The sequence below is a fragment of the Indicator indicator genome, chromosome 34 (assembly GCF_027791375.1).
Source record: "Indicator indicator isolate 239-I01 chromosome 34, UM_Iind_1.1, whole genome shotgun sequence".
NCBI classification, from domain to species: Eukaryota; Metazoa; Chordata; class Aves; order Piciformes; family Indicatoridae; genus Indicator; species Indicator indicator.
The window spans coordinates 4,654,610-4,676,857 of record NC_072043.1 but is presented as its reverse complement, the minus strand read 5'-3'; the positions used below and the strand labels follow the sequence as shown (position 1 = coordinate 4,676,857).

General features: G+C 54.0%; 1 protein-coding gene across 1 annotated transcript; it reads right to left on the bottom strand.

Annotated features, from left to right (window-relative positions):
• Window positions 1-350: 350 nt before the first annotated feature.
• ST14 (ST14 transmembrane serine protease matriptase) lies at window positions 351-21,233 on the bottom strand. Its single transcript, XM_054395646.1, has 19 exons — window positions 21,177-21,233; window positions 12,605-12,764; window positions 12,144-12,271; window positions 11,485-11,555; window positions 11,092-11,252; window positions 10,512-10,547; window positions 9,931-10,168; window positions 9,616-9,755; window positions 9,084-9,181; window positions 8,448-8,557; window positions 7,477-7,607; window positions 6,073-6,177; window positions 4,531-4,638; window positions 3,979-4,092; window positions 3,655-3,780; window positions 2,624-2,810; window positions 1,931-2,205; window positions 995-1,131; window positions 351-512 (listed from the first exon to the last, which is right to left on the bottom strand). The coding sequence occupies exons 1-19, from the start codon at window positions 21,231-21,233 to the stop codon at window positions 351-353; spliced, it is 2,544 nt and encodes an 847-aa protein (XP_054251621.1).
• Window positions 21,234-22,248: the final 1,015 nt, after the last annotated feature.

Sequence of the window (22,248 nt, the reverse complement as noted above, 5' to 3'; positions counted from 1 at the left end):
AGAGCTGAGACCCTGGGGTTGAACCTGGCCCAAGAACGTTTGCCTCTTTTTGGTTTTTTTAATTGAATTGAATTGCTTTTATTAAGTTTCTATGTATCTTGAAGGATTGACCATGCCAGTTGGTGGTGGTGACGTTCCCACAACGGGGAACTCTGTCACACTCCAAGCATTGATTACTCAAGGGCCAAACTCAACCCTTTCAGCACACCCCCGGGGGCGCAGGCGCTTGCGGCGAGGTAGAGGGAGGGTTGAAGTTCACAGTAGAGGCTGTGCGCTGCTAGGAGGCCACGCCACACCACGTGTCTCCAGCCAGAGCTGCACAGGAGGTGTCCATGTGCACCAGCATGTCCCTAGAGGCCTGTCTGCTGTCTGACCCAGTCCCTCAGGCTGGTGAGGCGAGTGTAGACTCCAGGCTTGTTCCTCTGGGCGCAGCCATCGCCCCAGCTCACCACGCCGGCCAGGAACATCCTGCCGCTGGGCTCCACGCTGACCAGGGGCCCCCCGGAGTCTCCCTGTGCAGGAACGGACAGGACTGTGAGTACCAACCCCAGGAAGTGATAAACAGCAATTAGCCTTTGTGATTTAGTCTAATAATGACCATTCAAATGCCAAACAGTCACAGGAATTAAGGCAGCTCTCAGTTTCCTGCCCCTGAGAGCTTGGTCATTCCCTGAACATTGCACCTAGATCTAACCCAGATCTTTAATTTAAAGCAAGAGAAGTGCCCAAACAAAGAGCTGAGCAGGTGTCCTGCCTTGCTAACACAGGGTCTAAGTAACAAACTGGAGTCTGGGTGTAATGTTCTCTCACTTGGTGAGAGGGCTCAGTGGCCAAGCCAGGCCCTGCCCTGCAGGCTCAGAGGCCAAGCCCATTCCCATCTGTCTGCTGTCCCAGGGGAGGAGGATCTGCCGTGGATTTGAGGGATGTTAAGCATGGCAGGAGAGCAGAGGCCCTGCTGTCCCACCTGCAGCCCCCCTCCCCGCAGCGCCCTCACCTGGCAGGCGTCAGTGCCGCCGGTCAGGATGCCCACACACATCATGCGTGGGCTCAGCTGGTCTGTCAGCAGCTGGTTGCACACAGTTTGGTTGATCAGTCGGATCTCAGCTTTCTGCAGGATGGAGGCTCCACTGCCTGCAAGGACAGAGGGAGGGACAGTGTCACTCAAGGCACAGGCTGGCTTTAAACAGCTTTTCCCTCCCCTCCCTGCTTTGCTGAGACTCCACAGAACCAGGTGCCAAGTCAATCCCCATTTCAACAACCTGCTCTTTCCTAACTCCAGTCAGTGGTTCTTTTTTCCTAATACTGTTTTTCAGGACTGAGATCTTCAGATGCTCCCAAGGGAGCCTCCTTTGATTCCAGTCCAGAGGCAAGTTAATACATTTAACTGTGTCCACCCTGACCCCTTCTTCCCTAAAGCAACACACAGAAATACATCCCTGTGGCCACAGATTCACAGAATCAGTGTGGGTTGGGTGGGAAAGGACCTTTAAAGGTCATCTAGTTCCAACCTCCCTGCAGTCAAGCAAGGACATCTGCAACTAGAGCAGGTTCCTCAGAGGCCCAAACAATCTGACCTGCAAAGATTCCCAGGAAGGGAACATCTCTGAGAAACCTGTTGCAGTGTCCCAGTGAAGAGTTTCTTCCTTATGCCCAATTTAACTCTCCCCTCTTCCAGTTTCAAGTCATTACCCCTTGTCCCATCACGACAAGCCCTTGGAAAAAGGCCTCATCCCTGGAAGCTTGTAAGACCAGGCTGGATGTGGCTCTGAGCAACCTGATCTAGTGTGAGGTGCTGCCCTTGGCAAGGGTGTTGGAACTGGATGATCCCTGAGGTCCCTTCCACCCCTGACAAGTCTGTGCTTGTAAAAAGTCTCTCCCCAGCTTCCTTGCAGGTCCCAAGGCTCCCGAGGGCACACTGACAAGCGCTCACCTCCTTCCTGGGTCGCTCCCCATCCAGTTACCCACATGTCCTTGCCGACAGGGAAGCTGTGGGTGGCATCAGGCAGGCAGATGGGCTGGACAACAGAGGAGAAGGTGACAGGGCTCTGCAGCTCCATCACAGCCACGTCGTAGTCGTAGGTGTAGTCGTTGAAGTAGGGGTGGGAGATGATTCTCTTGATCTTGCGCGGCTGCACGTTGGCCGCGTTGCGGTTCCCTTGGTTGGTCAGGCCCAGGTAGGCTGTCCACAGGCTGGGATCTGAGTACCTGCAGGAGTCACCAAACACAGGGGAGGGTGAGGCCCCGTCTCATAGATGGTGTAGCTCTCATTATCTTGCCCCCCAGTTCCCTTGAGAAATTGCTTGTAAAAGGTGGGGAGGTCCTGCTCAAAATGGCTGAAGCTTGGGGGAATGGAACAAAACTAGAAAGGGGTAGATGGTAAGAAGAAATTCTTCAGCAGGAGGGTGGTGAGACACTGGAACAGGTTGCCCAGGGAGGTGGTGGAAGCCTCATCCCTGGAGGTTGTTGCAGCCAGGCTGGATGTGGCTGTGAGCAACCTGATCTAGTGGAAGGTGTCCCTGCCCATGGCAGGGTGTTGGAACTGGATGAGCCTTGAGGTCCCTTCCAAGCCTAACAATTCTGTGAGTCTAAAGATGAAAGTGCAGTTGGGGAGGGGCCCACCTACTTGATATGCTGCAGCTCCTGGAAGCAGTGTGCTGCTGACACCAGCCATCTGTCTGAGATCAGTGAGGCCCCACAGATGTGGCCCTGGCCCTTGACATGGAGGCTGACCTGCCAGGGCCACTCTCCCGTGTCAGAGTCCTGCCCGCCGACAATCCGTGACTTCCTGGTGAAGGAGCGGATCCCACAGTCTGGGAAGGAGAAAGAGCAATGGGTAACTCCTTGTCCCCATCCAGCACCTCCTCCTGCCTGCTCTGGGTTAGCTCTTACAGTGCAAGTGCCCTGTGACCCACATCAGGGATGGCTGATGCCATAAAGGATGTGGTAGCATCAGGCTTGCTAGAGTTAGAGAATGGTTGGCCTTGATGATCTCAAAGGTCTTCTCCAACCAGAACAGATCCATGATTCTCGAGCACTTCAGCTACCCCACAAACTGCGTGGCTGTTCTCAGCTCAAGCTACAGCACACAAAAGCCCCTGGGCTTGCTTTCTGCCACGCTGAAGTGTTTCTCTAAGGCTGTGTCCCCTTGTGGTAGTTTTAGGCTGTGCCTAGAAAATTTTTCACAGATTCGACAGAAAATGACAGAATGCATATGGATGTAAAAGGGATAAGAATGAGAAGGTGTAGGTAATGCCATTGGTCTGATTACTAACATAAGCTTAGTTGTGTTAACTCTCTCTCTTTTTGGCCTCCTTGCCTCTGGCAGATACTAGCTGATGCTTCTGCTGGCTTGCTGACCTTGGCTGTGTTCCTTTGTTGTGGCTAAGCGCTAACAAGCTGCTCTCTGCTCTTCTTTCTCTTGTCCTGTGGACAGGGGAGAAGGAAGAGAGCAGGGAGAGAGAAGCTGTTGGTAGCCCCCCTGGTTTTGTCCAGGGGCGTTCTTGTGTTGCACAAATTGTAAACATTGTACACTTTGTCCATCTTCCTTGCATGCCCTATTTCTAGATGGTAGCTGTGCTTGTAAACACAGCTTCATCTGCTTTCAGCTGAGCCAGTCTGGCACTTTCATACCAGAGTCTGCCCCAGGGCACTCACCGCAGTTCTCCTCATCGGAGTTGTCCTGGCAGTCCTGCTCTCCGTCGCACTCGGGGTTCTGCTTGCTGATGCAGTCCCCGCTGCGGCACCTGTAGGTGTGCTCCTTGCAGGGGACTGTTTTGTGCACTGCTGCAGGGAGGACCAAGGGAGAAAGCTTAGCCCCACTTCTGGGCAGCTTGTGGCTTTGAGGAACACTTAATCTCTTCTGCCCAGCCCCAGGACTTGGCACCACTGTGAAAAAAACGCCCAGCCAGGACACCTGGGCAGGAGGAACCCCTTAAGAGGACAGGTGTGAGGGGAGGTGCTCTCCCCAGCCCAGCTCACCCTTGCTGCAGCTGCCCTCGTCGCTCCCATCCCCACAGTTGTCCTTGCCATCACACTTCTGCACCTCGGGGATGCACTTCCCATTGTCACACTTGAAGCTGTCAGCTGCACAGCCTAGAAGAAGAGCAGCTGCTGAGAAAGGAACCCCACAGCAGCTCCACCACACAGCTGTGTCCATCTCCCTTCCCCCCACGACCAGCACAACCTCTGCAGTGACAACATCAAACCCTCTATGTCCTGCATCATTGCTCCTTTTAGCTATAGAATCACAGAAGGGTTGAGGGTGGAAAGGGACCTTCAAGAACATCTAGTTCCAACCCTCCTGCCATGGCCAGAGCCACCTTCCTCTAGGCCAGGTTGCTCAAGGCCTTTCTTCCTCCAAAGCCCACAGTTCCCACACCTGCCCACCCTCATTTCTCTCCTCCAAGCTCTCAGGGCTCTTGTGCAGGTTCGAGGGGGCTGGGAGTTGGGGTTTCCTGCCTTGTTTCCAAGCTCCATCTTCCCCCTCTCTTTGCTGAAGCCCTCAGCCCTTCCCACCCAGAGGTTACTCACTGCACTGCAGCTCATCACTGTTGTCCCCACAGTCATTGACGTTGTCACAGACCCAGAACTTGGGCTTGCACCAACCATTCTGGCACCTGAACTGCTGCTCTGTACAGGCTGAAAAGGGAGAGGGACAAATCAGGTACTTGTGGAGTCACCAGTGCCCCATCCACCATCACATCTACCACAGCACCTGGGTGGCTGTTGCAGTGGATGTGGAAAGAAGCCCCCCCAGAGAACACCATGCAATACATAACACAGGCTACAGCACAATATTTCCACCAGTTTTGGGCCACACAGCACAGAATTTCCACCATGTGGAGCCACACAGCTCTCTGGAGAGCTGCAATGTCCTGCACAGTGAAGGCTGATGCTGAAGTTCCAGCAGCAGGACAGCCAGAGGCAACAACTGGAGCAAAGTGGTTGCTACAGCCAGTGGGAAGACACCTCAGAGGTCTACACTGGTGCTGGCAGTCAGAAAACTTCCTCAGAAAACTGCTTCCTGGCTGGGAATGAGATCCCAAACCATGGGATCCTGTCCTCTCTAACTTCAGATCCTGGATGATAACACCTTAGGGGATAGCTCTGCCAATCCAAGAGGAAACCTTGCAGCACAAGGAAACAATTCCCATGGCTCACACAGGGTATCCAGCTGTGCTCTGCAACACCTGCCCAGTTCACTAACAAAACACATCCCTCTGTACCACCCAGCTGAGCCAAACCCACCACAGCCTCGAGGGTTACACAAAAAACATTCCCAGCTGGGAGGGACTGGAAAGGGAGAGAGCAAGATGAGCAGGAACCCACAGCTCCTACACTGGGAAAGGATCCCAGACTGATCCTCACATCGAGGGCTTCTCACTGCAGCCTGGAGAAACGAGGTGAGCAGGGAGACCTCAGGCCTAAGCACTGAGGTGTGCCACCCTGAACAAGGCCAGAGGAAATCCCTTGTTACGGTTTGAAGGGGGAGCTTCAGCCTAGTCCCTGACTACAACGACTGAAAGTAAAATAGAATTACCATTGGCTGCAAAGGAAAGCTAATGCTAAGGTCTGTATCATTCACTGGATTGCTAATGGGCAGGTAGAGCAGAGGCACAAACAGTTCTCTCTCTTTTCTTCTGTTGCTTCTGCTTGCAGCTTTCCTCTCTCTCTCTGCTGTGGCCTTGCCAGGGGTATCTCTGTTTTGATTACTGTGTGAGGTAACGGGAAGGAAGGAGGGAGTGGGGGAAGAGGTGAACAGGTCCCCTGGCTCCATCCAGGGGAGTCTGAGGAGTTTCTGTGTTGTTTATAGGTTGTACTGTATCTAGAGATATATTTACAGCTATTGTATGTTTTCTACAGTTTCATTGCACTTCCTATTTCTAGAGTTTAGTTTGCTTGCAAATAGAGCTTCAGTTGCTTCCATCCCAAACTGAGCTGGTCTGGCAAGTTTATTCTGGGGGGAGGGTGGGGATGGTTTAATTCTCTCAAAGTAGTTGGAGGGGGGGAAAGAGTTATTTCAAGCCAGTACCTGTCCCCTGAGAAGCCAACAAGAGGCAAAGGCTGACTTACTGCAGGCCCTCTCGTCGCTGCCATCCACACAGTCCAGCCAGCCGTCGCAGCGCATGCTCCTGTCGATGCAGCGCCCCGTGTTGCAGGTGAACTTCCCAGGGCAGGCTGAGGGCACAGGAGAGGCTTCAAACAACAGCTGAGACTGACAGCTGGGCCCTCTGTGTCCCCTCCCTTCCCCAAAGTGCGCCACAGAACCAAGCAGGTTGGAAGAGACCTCCAAGATCAAGTCCAACCGATCACCCAGCCCTATCTAATCAACCAGACCACGGCACCAAGTGCCTCATCCAGCCTCTTCTTAAACACCTCCAGGGACAGCAACTCCACCACCTCCCTGGGCAGCCCATCCCAAGGGGCAATCTTTCTGTGAGGAACTCCTTTCTAAGACCAAGCCTAAACTTCCCCCTGCACAGCTTGAGACTGTGTCCTCTTGCTCTGGTGCTGGTTGCCTGGGAGAAGAGACCAACCCCCACCTGGCTACAGCCTCCCTTCAGGGAGTTGCAGACAGCAATGAGGTCTCCCCTGAGCCTCCTTCAGGCTAAACACCCCCAGCTCCCTCAGCCTCTCCTCACAGGGCTGTGCTCCAGACCCCTCCCCAGCTTTGTTCCCCTTTGCTGGACACCTTCAAGCAACTCAACACCTTTCTTGAATTGAGGGACCCAGAACTGGCCCAGGTTCCCTCTGCCTGCTTCTACCATCCAGCAGTGGAAAAAAAAACCCATCTTTTTCTCAGAGCAGAGCAGCAATGCAAGGAGGTTTGCAGGAAAAGAAGGGGGGGCTGGGAAGGAAAAGCAGCCAGCAAGGGGGCTGGGAAGGAAAAGCAGCCAGCAAGGGGGCTGGGAAGGAAAAGCAGCCAGCAAGGGGGCTGGGAAGGAAAAGCAGCCAGCAAGGGGGCTGGGAAGGAAAAGCAGCCAGAAAGGGGGCTGGGAAGGAAAAGCAGCCAGCAAAGGGGCTGGGAAGGAAAAGCAGCCAGCAAGGGGGCTGGGAAGGAAAAGCAGCCAGCAAGGGGGCTGGGAAGGAAAAGCAGCCAGCAAGGGGGCTGGGAAGGAAAAGCAGCCAGCAAGGGGGCTGGGAAGGAAAAGCAGCCAGCAAGGGGGCTGGGAAGGAAATACGGAGGCCTGAAGAAAAATAAGGATGTTTTCAGGAAAATAAGAGGGCTCAAACAAAAACAAGGGGGGCTGCAGGAAAATAAAGGGGGCTCAAAGGAAAATAAGGGGGTCTGCAAGATAATAAGAGGGACTGCAGGAAAATAAAGAGGTCTGCAGAAAAATAAGAAGGCTTGAAGGAAAATAAGGGAGACCCTGCAGGAAAATAAGAGCTGCTCCTATCCCCCTGGCAAAGCCTACTTCCCAGGGCAGTGTGAGGCCAGAGGAGGGCAAGCCCCCAGGCAGATGAGGTTCCACTCACGGTCACTGGAGTCGTAGGACAGGTAGTCAGCAGAGAAGCCAGTGTCTGTGTAGGACTGGTCTGAGTGGAACTGCACCTCCATTCTGTTGGTGGTGCTGGCCACCACGAACTGGGAACGCTCCCCACAGTACCTGCAGGGAGTCAGGCTGAGATGAACCAAGTGCTGTAGGTCAGCATTCAGCAAACCTCCTTCCAGTCCTGAACTCCCCTCCTCAGCACCCAGAAAGCTGAGGGGACACAACAGAGAGCATGAGCTGCTGGACCTCCAAGTCTGCACACAGGACCTTCTGCTGGTGGCTGAAGGTTTGAGCCAGCTGCAAACACCAAGCTGTGACCTTGGAAACAACTGGGAACAAGTTCATCCAGACCCCTGCCTGCCTCAGTGATGTTTGATCTCAGACCCCCCAGGGCTCTGGATTTGTGGAGCCTCTAAAGCCAGAGGATCCTATCCCACTGGTGACACAAGCCCCACTGCAGGAACCAGCCTGGGTCACAGATGTAAGGTGTTGACTCTGAAGCCTCTCCTTGAGGAAGGATCAGTCCCCTTGCCCAAGGTGCTGTCAGACAACACTGCTGCCTTCTGTGCAGTGCCCAGCTGGCTCTGTGGCTCAGCTCACCTTGGGTTGTGCAACAGCAAACAGTAAGTGCAGCAGCAAATGCATCACAGAACACAACCTGACTGCCCTCCCCATGGAGATCTGCTCATCCAAGCACAGCCACACCAGATGTTTCTGCCTTCCTGCACATGAGGCATGTGACAGGATGCTCCACAACATCTGGAGGGGGTCCAGCTGCAGCAAGCAACAAACCCAGGGAGTAAGGCTCAGAAATGAGTGTCCTGCTGCCTTCTCACCACGGGGCATCAAGCTACAGCGAGGTCAGACCCAAGCACCAGCACACCTGTCCCCACAGCAAGGTTAAGGGCAGCACAAGGTGCCCAGGCTGTGGGTCAGAGAAGACCTGGCACCTACCTGGTGCTGTTGATCTGCACATAGTCCTTGGTGCAGGAGGTGACTGGGATGCCAGGCTCCAGCACGAAGAACATGTTGAAACGCACCTTCACGTTCTTTCTAGAGGGAACCTGCAAAGGGGAGCAGAGTCAGGGGCACCTTGTCTCCTGGAGCACAGAAAGTGGGACTATGATTTAGGAAGAAAGGGTTTGGGAGGAGAAGATAACTTGAGAATCAGAAGATAACTGAGAAAGGAAAGAAGAAAAAGAAACATCTCCCTGAAAAGCCACTGTGGCTCATGCTGTCATTTAGAGTTGGTTTGCTGACCTCAGGATCCCAGATCAAACAAGCACAGAGAGGTGAGGGTGAAGCCAGACCTCTGGCACTGTGCTTGTGCTAGCAGGGCAGAAGGTTTCTCCCACCACCAGTTTTGCCAGCAGGTGCCTGCCCCAAAGCCCACGTGCTCTTGTGTGTAAAGCTATGGTTACTGGGGGCTACAGTAAGTTTCCAAGCAAGGTTCAGCTCCCAGAGCCTCCCTCCAGTCATGCCAGACTCTAAGCCTCCAGGCAGCACTGCTGTGAGCTCACTTGGACAGTGCCCTGCATAACCCAATTCATTTAACTGGCTAATTAAGGCAAAGAGAGGACCTGGTCTTACCTCTATGTTCCAGACACAGTCCATGTCTGGGGCATAGTGTGCTGGGTAGTAGGGAGTTGTGAAGGTGCCACTCTCTCCTCTCAGAGTCCCACCACAGGCTGGAAGATAAGCCAGAAGATGAGAACAGGTTAGAGATGTAAAGGGATGTGGTTTGCCCAAGCCTCAGCTTGCCATTGCCTGAGGCAGGCAGATGCAACAGCCTCCAACAAGGTTAAGTCCATCTCTGGAGAGAGCAGCTCTGCTCCAAGGCTTGGAGAGAACCCAGGAGATCAATTAGGTGCTTCCTGCATCCATCAATCTCCATGGCTCATCCAGCATCACTCTGATTCTGCCCTCCTCGAGGGACATCATTACAGCAGCCAAGAGCACCGCAGGCAAGGCAAGCTCCGAGAGCCAAGCTGGGGCTTGCTTCCCTGTCTCCCAGCCCTGGAAACACCACTGGCAAACTGATCACAGCCACAGCTGCACCTCCTTTTTCAGCTGCCTGTGGCAGGGAGAGCCTGGGGGGAACTGGACCAAGGCTTCTGCTCACCTTTCATCTTTGGGAGCTGGAAGAACTCAGCTTTGAAGCCAGGGAATCTGCCCTCCTTGTTGGTAACCAGCGTGACGAGCATGACGTTCTGGGAGGACAGGAAGGTCAGGTTGTAGGAAGGGGCATAATTCCCACAGAGCCTGGGAAGGAAAGGACCAAAATCTGTTAGCCAGAGCTGCAGGGAGAGCCTCAAGCAGCACAGATCACCTCTGAGTAGGGACAGGAGCTCAGGTACCACAGCAGGACCTCTCAGTGTCACCCTGCCAGCTCGCAGCGGCGCTCAGTGTTGTACAGATGCCTCCTGAGGACCCTCACCTGACCAAGGCATGGGGCTCCACAGGGCTCAGAGAGTTGTACACCTTGATGTAGTCACTGCCATCTCTGCACTGCTCCAGCTCCAGTGTCTTGAAGGTCAGGCTGATGATGGAGTTGGCATCTGCCCTCAGTGTCCAGTAGCAGAGTGCATTGTTGGGGTAGGGGCTGTTGGGGAAGCCTGGGGTGGTGAAAGTGGTGATCTCCCCTTCCTTGGCATGGAGAGCAAAGATGCAGCTGTCTGCCCAGGAGAGCAAGGAAGTGTTAAGAAGGAAAACAAGGAGGTTCTGCTCTGCCTTTCCCTGAGCTACAGAGCTCAGCACCCTGAGTAGACACCTCTTGCAGGGAGCAGCCTTGCTCATCTCCCTCCATGTACAAGGTGAGGCACTGGGGAAGCACAGCCAGGGCCACCCACTCCTGCTAGGTAGCAGCAAGGGTTGTGCCAAAGGCTGGCTGACCCCAGACCAGCTCCATGCAGCACACAGAGGTCTGCAGAGTACCTCTCTTCAGGCCCTTCCACATCCCACAAGGGAAACCACCACCCAGAAGAGGCCATAATTAGACTGAGGAAGAGCTGTACTTACTGTCCCGAGTGGAATGAGCTATGCTGGGGTCAGCAGCTGCAGGGGAAAAGAGAGGAGTTGTCATCTTTGGGCTCTGCAAAGGCCCTGGGAGCAAAGCTGAGTGTCCAGCATTCTGTGATTCTACTGGCCTGCCCTAGGTGATCCTGCTTTGGCAGGGGGGTTGGACTTGATGGTCTCCAGAGGTCCCTTCCAACCCCTACCCTTCTGTGATTCCATGAAGCTGTCCTGGGACCTGCACTGATCTGGCTTTGCTGGAGGGGTCTCTCCCTGCAAGCCAGCCATGGAGAGGCTGTTCCTGCCCGTGGGGAAAAGCTGAGTGATGAAGCTTTTCCTCTGCAGGAGAGAAGATTCATCCCTGTCCCTCTCCAGGTGAACTGAGAGGACAACTCAGAGTGTTCAAGGGAAGGGGAGAGGGTTTGCGTAACCTCATCAGTCTGCAGTGCTGTGAAAGCCAGGTCCTTAAACCCACCCTTAAGAGTTGTCCCCAGGGTAGGGCTGTGGCCAGCAGCTTACCCCTGCAGTGAACTATGTCCCCCCCAGTCCCACAGAGAGGCCCAAGGACAGCAGAAGCAGCACTCACGGAAGGCGACGACCGACTCCACCTTCAGCATGGGGTTCCGCAGGCGAGGGTTCCACCTCTGCACCAGGCTCTGCTTGTCTGCCATTGCCACGTCCAGCCTCTCCTCCCGGTACTTGGGGACAAGGAACTCTGACCAGTAGTAGGCAATGACACTGCCTTCACTGCAGGGGAAGGGAGATGATGGGGTGAGAGCTGCGATAGACACAGGAGGGCTCAAAGCATCAGCAGAAGACGAGGTCAGGTTGCTTGAGGAGCCATTCTTGGAGGATGACCACAGGGCAGGGAGAGTCTTGATGTTAAGTTAAACAAACCATGGCCAGCAAAGGTCCCTGCCAGCCTGGGGAGTCCCTTTCCTCTGCTCCCAGACAGGGCTCAGACACATCTGACACTCACCTGAAGGCAGTTATCAGTGTCTCTTTGTGGTATGGGCCAATATCTGCGTGGTTCCTGTAGATCTCCTCCACCTGCAAGGGGTAAAGAAGGGTGTTCAGCACGTCTGGAAGTGAGGAGCAGGGAAAGGCTAAAGACAGACAGAGCTTCAAGCCTGCTATGGAAAATCAGGGCACATACCCGACATCCCTGGCTGCAGGAATCTGCAGGGGCCAGAGAGAGGAAGAAGGAGAGTGAAGAGTCCCAGAAGTGCCCAGACCTGCACACCACAGCCTGCTCTGACTCAGCTCACCCCACTCTTCCCCGAGGGAAGCACAACGAGCACCTGAGTCTGGGAGGAAAGGCAAGAGCAGCCATGGCTTCAGCACCAAGGGCAGGCACCCTCCTGCCTCAGCTCCCAGCCCTAGCTCAGAGCTGGGAAAAGACCTCTAAGACCACTGAGTCCAACCACCAACCCAACCCCACCATGGCCATTCAACCATGTCCCAGAGTGCCATGTCCACAGGTTTCCTGAACACCTCCAGGGATGGGGACTCACCCACCCGCCCCAGCCTGTTCCCAGGCAGCCTCCCTCCCAGCTGTGCTACACGCAGGATCCCCACAGCCACAAGACAAGAGGAAAACGTCCTGCTCACAGGAGGAGGGTGCAAGAAACCTCTTACCGTGCTCTTCACCTTCTTGGCCAGCATCTGGAACTCTGGTGAGCTGGAGTTCTCATAAGCATCAACAAATTCCCAGTTCAGAACCCTCAAGTGGCCATTGAAAACCTTCCGGACAGGAGCGTTCCTATCTGGAAGGCAAATGATCAGTCAGAAAGGGCAGGCAGGGCAGCTGGGGCAGGACATGGTGTGTGTCCCCTTCCTGGAGAGGAAGGGAATGTGGCAGTTTTGGGCTTTTGTCCAGGGGGGTTCTTGTGTTGGTACTGTAAATCTTGTCTGGTTTGTAGCTAGTCATTGCATTGCCTGTTTCTAGACTTTAGTCTGCTTGGAAATAGAGAGAGCTTCGTTTGCTTTCAACTGAGCTGGTCTGGCAGTTTTATTTTGGGGGGGGTAATTTCAGCCCACCACACGGGATAAGGAAGCTTTTCCATGAGGCCATGCTCCCAGGGTGTCACCAGACTCACATTTGAAGTGCCAAACCAGGAGGCCAGTGACCAGGGAGAGGAGCAGGAACACAGCGATGGTGACAGCGATGACCACCCGCCGCCTCGGGCCACGCTTCTCCATCTTCTTGGAGTTCATGGCAGGGAGGAACTCCACCCCTTCCTCCAGGTTCTTCATGTCCTGGGAGAGGAGAGAAGGCAGGATGGTGGAAAGGCTGTCCCCAAAGCCTGGTTTGGAGAGGAGCAACCACAAAGCAGCCTAGAGCAGAGCGACCTGTCCATGGCAGCTCCCCAGCCAGCAGAGCAGAAGGTTCTGCAGCCACCCCATGGCAGGACAAACCCTGAAGGCTTTTGCTTTGCTTTTCTGCACACACCTAATTCCTTTTTGGGCCTGATACAAAGTCATCAGCACACTCAGGCTCAGAGTTGAGTCCACACACACCCCTGTGACCATGGCAGGTCACAAGCCCACGACCTCCAAGATGTGTGCCTGCCAGCAGGTGAAGCTCCAGACAAAAATCCACCCTCCCAAGCTCACTGTGGCAGGTGTGTCAGCAGAGCTCGTGGGGCACAGCACACTATAAATAGCATTCTTGTAAAGAAGAAACCAAGCTACTTCCTCCCTGACCATCTCCTGGGCCAACACAGGTCTCCTGCCTTTCTGCTCGTGGCACAAATGTCAAATTAAAAGAAAGAAACCAAAAGCCCTCAGATGAGCACACAACCAGACCAGCCCTCAGGTCAAGAGGGTGATGAAAAGCAGGTCTCAAAGGCAGCTGCCCAGGAACACGGAAGGACACCCAAATCACACAGCCCTCGCTGTTACCACCACCCCATGCCAGGATGGGTGAGGAAGAGGAAGGTCTCTGTGGCAGTGCAAAAGCCTCAGTGCCCCAGAGTTTCACTTTCACGCCCCAGGGTTTCACTTTCATGCCCCTCTCTCCCCTGCCCTGCTCACTTACCTGCACCTCCAGCCCAGGGAGGATTCAGACCAGATGTTTTCAGAGGCTGGCCAGACCATCCTTGGTCCATGGAGGGCTCAGATCCACACCCACCACCCCATCACTTCCTCTCCTGCCCAGAGCTGACTAACCCATGCTGGGAGAGCAGACCACATCCTCTGCTTTCTTGGCCAGCCCCTCCTCAGGTAGGACAGGCTCCCTGCCTGCTGCCAGCAGCCCAAGCCATGACAATGCCTCACCTTTCCAGTCACCACCTTCCCATTTTTCCCTAAAAAAAAGCTGGACCGGGTGATCCTTGAGGTGCCCTCCAAGCTGGCATTCCATGGTTCTGTGATTTTCCCCTCTCTCAAGCCTTACCAGGCATCTGGCAGCTTCCTGGGCTCTGCACAACAGCCAGGACACCACAACACAAAGTGCCAGGCCAGCACAAATCCCCTGCATTCAAACAGTCCTGTCCTTGTCCCCTGGGGTCAGATGCTGCCTGTCCTCTCCCAGCCCAGGGCTGACACAAACACACACGAATGGCTTGGGCTAATTTGATGCAAACATCACAAGCCCCTAAGGCAGGAAAAGCAAGCAGCAAATGGATCCTGTTGCCAGAGGGACCTCTGTGCTCTCCTGCAGCCCCAGCCGTGCAGTGGTTTTACTCTTTCACCCCTCCCAAGCCTCACTGTGCAGGGAAGCCCAGCTCCCATTGCATTGTTCCCCCACTCCTTTTGCCCTCTTCTTCACCCAGTCTCTGTCCTCTCCTCCCATCCTCCACACCTCACCAAAGCCTCTCCTCCCTGTGGTATTTGCCCAAGGCCCTTTACATCAGAAAGGGACGTGGCAGGCACCTGACCCTACATTTTTCTGAAGGGCTCTGTGAGTTTAATCCCCTGCACACAGGAGAAGGCCACCACAAACAAAGCAAGCTGCCAGTTTTCTGCTCGCAGAGTGATCTGGACTTATCATTTGGCAGCTCTCCACCACAGCACAGGGAAGGAAGCCTTCATTTGTTTGCAAGATTTACTACCCAAGGCTGAGCAGAAAGAGACCAACATGAGGCACATCCTCTCCAAGATGCCAGGCTGTTTCTATCACCAAGATCCAGCAACCACCAGACAAAAGGAAAGACCTAGCAGAGCCACAGAGGACAACCCCACAAGGGAACTCCAATTCCCATTTAGTTTCCATGGTCATACAGGAAAATCTTTAAGATGAAACCCAAAGAGACTTCAAGGCAGAAGACATACAAAATGAAGGATTTCCTGCAGGAAACAATTCAGTCAAAGTCAAGAGAGCCTGGAGTTTGACACATGGTCTGAGACAGACATCTGCATCCCACCCATTTCCAAATCATAGGTTTGGGTTGGAAGGGACCTTAAAGACCCTCCAGCTCCAACCCCCTGCCAAGGGCAGAGACACCTCCTGCTAGACCAGGTTGCTCAAGGCTTTGAGGACTTCCAGGGTTGGAGCTTCCACAACTTCTCTGGGCCACTTGTTCCAGTGCCTCACCACCCTCCTCACTGTACAGAATTTCTTCCTAATGTCTCATCTCACTCCAGCTTCTTCCAGTTTGAAGCCACTGCCCCTTGTCCCATCACCACATGTCTGTGTATAACCTCTCCAAACCACACAAGGAATCACCAAAAACAGGTAAAGAGAAGAAACCAGACACAAAGCAGCTCCCTTCTCCCACCCTGGGGCTGTTTGCAGTGCCAAGCCTTCCTAGGATTTCCAGTGTCTTCAGCACAAAGAAAATGATTTAATTCTCTTCAACCATCTGCAGAAGCCTGTGGCAAGGAAACAGCCTCAGGGGTTCCAGTGCTGCATCTGCTCACACAGAAGCTGCTTTCCCAGACTTCTTGGGGTCAGAGGAACCTCCTGCCCCCAGGTCACAGGGGGAAGGCAGAGTCTCTGTCTATTATGAGCAATTTTAGGGCACAAGGTGTTAAATCTTGGGGGTTAATAATTAAATCCCCCAGAATTCAGGTTCACCAAACTGCCAGAACAAAGCGAGGAGAGGCTGGCAGCAGGGTGACACACTGGAGAGGACTCCACAGTCCTGGGGGTGATGCATTGAACACCCTCTTTGGATTGGGTCTTTGCAGAGAGACAGCTCTGAGGTGGCAGCAAGTGTCAGTGAGATTAAATCAGAAGGAAAACACAGCTCCCCTCTGCCCCAAATACAGCCCACTGGCAGCTGCAGCCTGACCAAGGGGAGGTAGGCAAGAAAGCTCAGCATTGATCTTTCTTCAGTTTCTCTGCTCTTCTGGGGAAAAAAGGATGAAAGATGTTAAAGCTGTGAGAGTTTACAGCATGCCCTTGTCGTGTGCTCCAAAGCTGAGATGGCAATGGCACCCACAGCACCAAAACATTAGTGTGGGGGCTCCTGGGGAGGTTATTGTTGTTGTTACTCCTGTGAGAGGTGCAGAAGCAGCCACTGTTCATCACCAGCAGTTACTCAGAGGTGGCTATGAGGCTGGATCCAAAGAGGTTTCCCCCCCTGCCCTCTGTTCTATATTCCAGATCCCAACCTCCCCATCCCCTGCCTTACCATCATATCCCCAGCCAGCTCTGCCCTGCTTTGAAGGGCTGTCTCCTGGGTAAGCAGCAGTGCAAGCCCTCAGATCAAGGCAGAGGATCTGAAGCATCCCCCAAGCACTACAGGAATGCTGAATCAAGTTGTGCTGGGAAGACTTCAGACAAGTCCCTGTGTCCTGACCTCTGAGTAAGAGGCTGAACCTTCCCTGCCCACACTCAGCACTTGTTTGACCTTCGTACCAGAGCTGTCTGTGCTCCAGCAGCATGGCTGAGCCTCTGCTCTGCTCCACAAACCCTTCCCTGCCACCACTCCTCCATGGTGCTGGTCACTGTCCTCTGGGCCAGGCAGAAGCCAGAGGAAGCAAAAGCAAGGCAGGCTTGAAAGAGCAGAGTTAAATCAAGAGCAGTCTGAGTCTTCTTTAGCTGATTTCCTTCCCATGCACTGAGCATCCCACCTCAGATGGAAAGCAGAGAGGATCTGCACGTCCTGCTCTCACCCTGTCCATGATTCTCCAAGAAGCTATCTCCAGCCCAGAGTGACTCAAGGGCTGAGTCTCACCCTCTCAAGGAAACTACTGCAATAAACATTATTGACACAAAACCTTCCTTGCTCTTCTTTCTGTCTGACTCACAGCTTGGATTACTTCCTCCTGCTCCTCCTCCTCTCTCAGCCCTCACCCATCACAGCAGGACCAGAGGTTTCTGGTCCCAGCAGGAAAGCCACAAGCCAGGCAAGTGAAAGGGTCAGAAAGGTGTTGCTCCATTTCTTCCACACCTCAGTTTTCCCCTGGAGCACCAGCTCCATGAGGAAAGCTGGAAAAGGAGTGCACACAGATTGATTTATACAGCTCTTGGGGGGTCTCCTGCAGGCAACTCCTTCGTGCTGAGAGCTCAGGGAGAAGCCCTGTGTCTAAGCAAACCTTCCCACTCCTCCTCCAGCCACACAGAGTGTTTTTAGACAGCAACCCCAACTCTGCCAGACTGGACAAACCAGATGCAGAAGTGACTAATTCTGTCAGCAGGCACACAGGGATGGTGGCAACTGCCACAGCCAGCTCTGGACTGGAGATGCTTACCAGGAAGCAGAGGTATCCTCCTGCAAAGGTGTTCTCCAGCAAGAAGACTTCTGGGGTGTGTACAAAACGGGTCCATCTGGGATCAGGATCTCCCACAGAGGCTCTTCTCAGGGTTGTTTGGTTCCAATTAGACAGAGTGAGGTGTCCCAAGCACCAACAGCCCTCACTGCTCCCCTCTCCTCCAAAACAGGTGCTCCATTTCTCTCAGTGCCTGGTCCACTCAACCCTGACCCACAGAAGGAGGAGGCTCCTGACCATTAGTTCCACCTGTCCCTTATCACTGCTGGATGTTTTTCCAGCTCAAGGCAGCTATGAGATTCAGCTGCTTCCCTTGAGCTTTATCACACTCCAGCCTCAGCTGGCCCACCACAGCTCTGCTGAGGGCCAAAGCTGATCACAGAAGATAAGAGCAGGTGTGCAACCAAGGCAGTCTCACTGCAAAAGACTCTCTGACACTACTGTACAGAGCCAGGGAAAGGAACCTGCAGTAGACAAAGCTGGAGGTGGGCTGGGGAGGTGACAGATGAAGCAGAGTCACCAGACAATGTGGTTAGACTCTTGCTGGGTTAATTACACCCTGCAGATCCCAGCCTCTGTGTATCCAAGAGGATATTCCCACCTCCCCTTTTGCAGCCACACCTGCCTCAGGTGGGGGTCAATAAAAACTAAAATATCACAAGGAGAAATGAAAGGAATGAAATCCATCTACTCATCAAGCAGCTCAGGATGCTGCCAGCAAGCTGAGCTCAGAGATCAGGGGTGGGAGTTGGGCTTGTGCAGTGCAACAGAGAGCCAAGAAAGTTACACCTTCAAAACCTGAGGTCTTCTGGGTCACACTGAAAGCTTTGTGGTGCTGGCACAAGGGGGAAGCAGCCTGTTTGCCATGAGAGAAAAAACCCCAAAGCTGTAAAAGCTGCTGACATGTGGTGTGCACAGCATGCAGCTCCAGTCCAGCTACACAACTCCTGAGATCAAGCCCTGCACCAACTCTTGCTGCAAACCTCAACAGTCCCCCGGGAGGAGATCTGGTAAGAATAATCCTCACATCTCTTCTTATTCCTGATAAGAAACACAAGGAACCAGCAGGCCTAAGAGCTCAGTTTCCACGAGGCAGGGTCATGCTCTGCTGCCCTAACATGGGCAGTAAAGCATTGAAGAAACTTTGCCAGGGTATGAATTTTTCTTTTCAGTTCCTCATGAAGGGCACGGAGAGTATAAAATGATGACATCAGAACTAAGGAGGGAACGTGGAGCAGGAAATAAAGGACACAAGTCCTCCAGACTGGTGTCCCAGGTCCTCCAGACTGGTGTGCCTTCCAGGCACACAGGGCAAGTGTAATAGTGAAAGATACAGGTCACACACACCTGGTTTGCAGCTCAATCCTCTACAGCACTCAGGTGTCCTGTGACCATCCTGAGTCATATGAGAAACCAAATTCCTTCAGGTTTATGACAGAAGAAACTCAGCTTAGTGTTTGCACAGCAGAGCAGAGGCTCAGCTGGCTGCCCCACACCAGGCTCTGCAGCTGGGGTCTGCAAGGCAGCAGCTTCAAAACAGCAACCACACTCCTAGCTGTGTTGTAGCAAAGAGTTTTACACTTAAATCTTGGCAGTGCCTGGGGAGAAGTGGGGAATAAAGCTATCCTGCAGGCCTGACACATCGCTAGGAGCCATGAAATTCCTCCCTACAACACAAGTCCCAAGACCCAAGGAGGAACAAGCCACAGCTGCAAACAGCTGATTTAAAAGACATCCTGCCTGCTACAGAAAGTACTGAGCAACAACCCCCCCTCCAAGCAGCCTTCCCAAGCCAGCTGCACTCCAGACCTCTCTGAAACACTCCAAGCTCAGCACATCTCACCCACGCTCTTGACCGACTCAGAGCTTTGAGGTGGACCTGGCTGATGACATTTGGAGCCAGCAGCAGCACCTCCAAGCAGGCAAAGCCTTTGTGTGGCAAACCCAATCCCTACCAACTGCTCCCTCCTCCTCCTCAGCCTCTCAACAGGGCTATCAGAGGGAGTTATTTGCAGGGCTCAGCCCCGGTGGCCTTTGGATGGAAGTGACATATTCTACCTTGGGCAAGGTGAGAACCTTTGGTCCAGTTACTCCCCCACAGCCAGGCCCTCAGAACTGCTCCTGCAGCTCCCTTGGTGCTCTACAGAGTGAGCTTTTGTTTGCTGAGCAAAGGTCTGGTACGCTCGCAGCCTTTTCCTGCTCCTGCCTTCCTGGTGCCTGTTTGCTTTTGGCACCAAGAGCAGCAAAACTGGCCTGAGCAGCAGCTCACCCACCCCAGAGAAAAGCACTTGCACCTTTCTGAGGAAGAGGAGCAGCTTCTCCTGCTCACTGTGCCCAAGACCTGTCGCAGCTCCCTCTCCTCTGCCACAGCAGCAGACGCAGCCATTGCGAAACAATTCACATTTGCTCCACTGTTGTGTTTATTGGGAGCCAAGTCCAATGACAGCTGCTTCACAAAGGACAAACTCCTCAGGCTGTTTATTGCCCTGTCTTCAGGGAAGTCCTCCTGCAGCAGATCAGCTCCTCTTGAACTGATGCAGGGGGAGTAAAACTAATCCAGAAGCAGGGGAAAGGCTTTGAGAACGAAAGGCTGAGAGACCTGGGGCTGGTTAGCCTGGAGAAGAGCAGCCTCAGAGGGGATCTGATCAATGCTTAGCAAGAGCTAAAAGGTGGGGGGCAAGAAGTTGAGGCCAGACTCTTGCCAGTGGTGCCCAGTGACAGGACAAGGGGTGACAGGCATAAACTGGAACCCAGGAGGTTCCATCTGAACAGGAGGAAGAATTTCTTTGCTGTGAGGGTGCTGGAGCCCTGGAGCAGGCTGCCCAGAGAGGTTGTGGAGTCTCCATCTCTGGAGAGGCTCCAAACCCACCTGGACATTGTGATCCTGGGCAAGCTGCTGTGGGTGCCCTGCTTTAGCAGAAGGGTTGGACTGAATGATCTCCAGAGCTCCCTTCCAACTTCTACCACTCTGTGATTCTGAAGGGACCTGGCACACTGCTGCCTTGATGAAGCATTCAACATAAAGACAGCACCACACAACCTACCTTCTGCCAGGAGAACAAGCTGGGCAGGGAACATCATGCTGCACACAACAGTGTTGCCCCGACCCAGCTAGGGAACAAGGAGATGAACGGTATCAGCAAGAGCATCTCCCTCTTGCTCCTGGCAGTCACCATGACCCTGCCACATGCAGGCCAGCAGGGCTGGAGGCAAGGGAAGCTTGCTGTAGGGCAGCTTCTGACGGGTGCCAGAGCTGCTAGATCCTTTACCACTGCCAGATAACAACCACTAAAGCCAGGGCTCAGAGACTAGACAGAGACTAGACAGGCTGCAGGTGAGCTTTAAAACTGCCCTGCTTTAACCAAAGAGCCTGGTTTTCAACCAGCTCTGTGGCACAGAACAAGCTCCGAAGGCACAGCCCAAAGCAGACCCTCAGCCAGGACAAGCCAGGTGAAAAGCCAAGGCTAAGCTCACTGCAGTTTCAAAGCACCCTGATAGTGCATCACTTAATTAACGAAGCTCCAGAGCCCTCCGTTCCAGTCACAGCTTCTGACAGCTTGAACAGGTTTTGTTAGACCTGTTGCTAAACAACCTGTGAGCAGCTCACCTCCCCCTCGTCCACCTTCCTCCCCTCACCTCCCCCTCGTCCACCTTCCTCCCCTCACCTCCCCAGCTCCCAAGCTTAAGCCGAACTCAAACCCCTCAGAGCGACGGCAGTGCTGACATGGAGGAAGTCAAACACTGGCACAGATTGGGTGGGAATTCCACTCTCCTAACGCTGCTTTTCCCTTTCCCTGCCTCACTGGGCATGGTCCCCCAGACAGGTTCTCGGGCCCTTACCAGATGGCAGAAGGGCAGCAGCAGCTCCCTCCCCTCCCAAGCCCCCCGAGGGGAAGCTCAGAGGGAGTGCTGGAGGAGGCAGCTTGGTGAAAAGCTGATCCCTTCTGGGAGAAGCCCACAGTGATCACTGCTGGTTGAGCCCCCCCAGTCCTCCCCCAACACCACCCTTACCTGCAGCTGGGCGCTGTACCTGATGCCAGCGGCGCTGGCCCCGGGGCCGCGCTCCATGGCCAGGGCGCCGGCTCAGGCCGCCATGGCGCGGCTGCTCCTCACCTCGGCACGGCTGCTGGGCTGGCTGCCCAGCTCCTCCTCTCCCTGCTCTGGGCAGGTGCAGGAAGGTGGAAACAGCCCACAGGTTCCCCCACACTCCCACATTTCGCCTCTCCCCTTTCTCCCAGGGGAAACGAAGCAGAAGGTCGTGCCCGGGAAGTGGTTCCCGAAAGCTTGGCACCAGCTCTGCACCATCCAAAGAGACTCCCCTCTGCCATCTCCTTTGTTTAGCAGAGGGAACCAGGAAAATCTCTCTGTTCCCAAAGGGAGCCACCCCACGGGCAGCAGGAGGACGCACTAGCACCGGTGTACACAACAGCTTCGAGGGCAAAGCTTTATGTACTCAAGGTCTTATCCCTCCTGGGTGACACCGACAGTCATGCTACAAAATCCTGCTGCAAAGAAGACACTCTGGTGTGCAGTCACTTCAGCCCCTGGGACAACCCCACTGTTCCCAAAAACACCTGGAAAAGGCTGTCAAAGCCAAATAGTCCCTTTATCCCAGCCCAAAACCTGCTTCCAGCTAGGCTGCAGCATTTCCAGAAGGAGCTACCTCCTCATCCAACAGAGGAGACCAGAGGCAAAACGAGGAGGCACAGAGCAGCCCAGCAGAAATTGCACCTGGATCCAAGTGTGGCACTCAGAGTGCTGCTCATGTATCAGCAACAGCTTCTGGGCACTGTATGGTCAAATATTAAATGATGTCCCCAGAGAAGGAGGAACCAGCAGCAAAGCCCTGGGTTCTGAAAATGCTGTAATGTAGGAGACTATAAAGGGGGCTTTTAACACTCAAATCTGCACTCCTGACTTACTTTGTCATAGAATCATAGAAACAGTCAGGATTGGAAGGGACCACAAGGATCATCTAAGTTCCAACCTCCCTGCCATGGGCAGGGACACCTCACACTAGGTCAGGCTGGCCAGAGCCTCATCCAGCCTGGCCTGAAACACCTCCAGGGAAAGATGCCCTCCA

What these genes read in the sequence shown, in the direction of transcription:
- ST14 (XM_054395646.1), bottom strand. Translation starts at nt 21,233, where the DNA reads ATGGAGCGCGGCCCCGGGGCCAGCGCCGCTGGCATCAGGTACAGCGCC. An exon ending in GTGCAGATCAACAGCACCAG is followed by an intron (nt 7,608 to 8,447) that starts GTAGGTGCCAGG and finishes GACTCCCTGCAG; the next exon opens with GTACTGTGGGGAGCGTTCCC. An exon ending in CTCCGATGAGGAGAACTGCG is followed by an intron (nt 2,811 to 3,654) that starts GTGAGTGCCCTG and finishes TCTCCTTCCCAG; the next exon opens with ACTGTGGGATCCGCTCCTTC.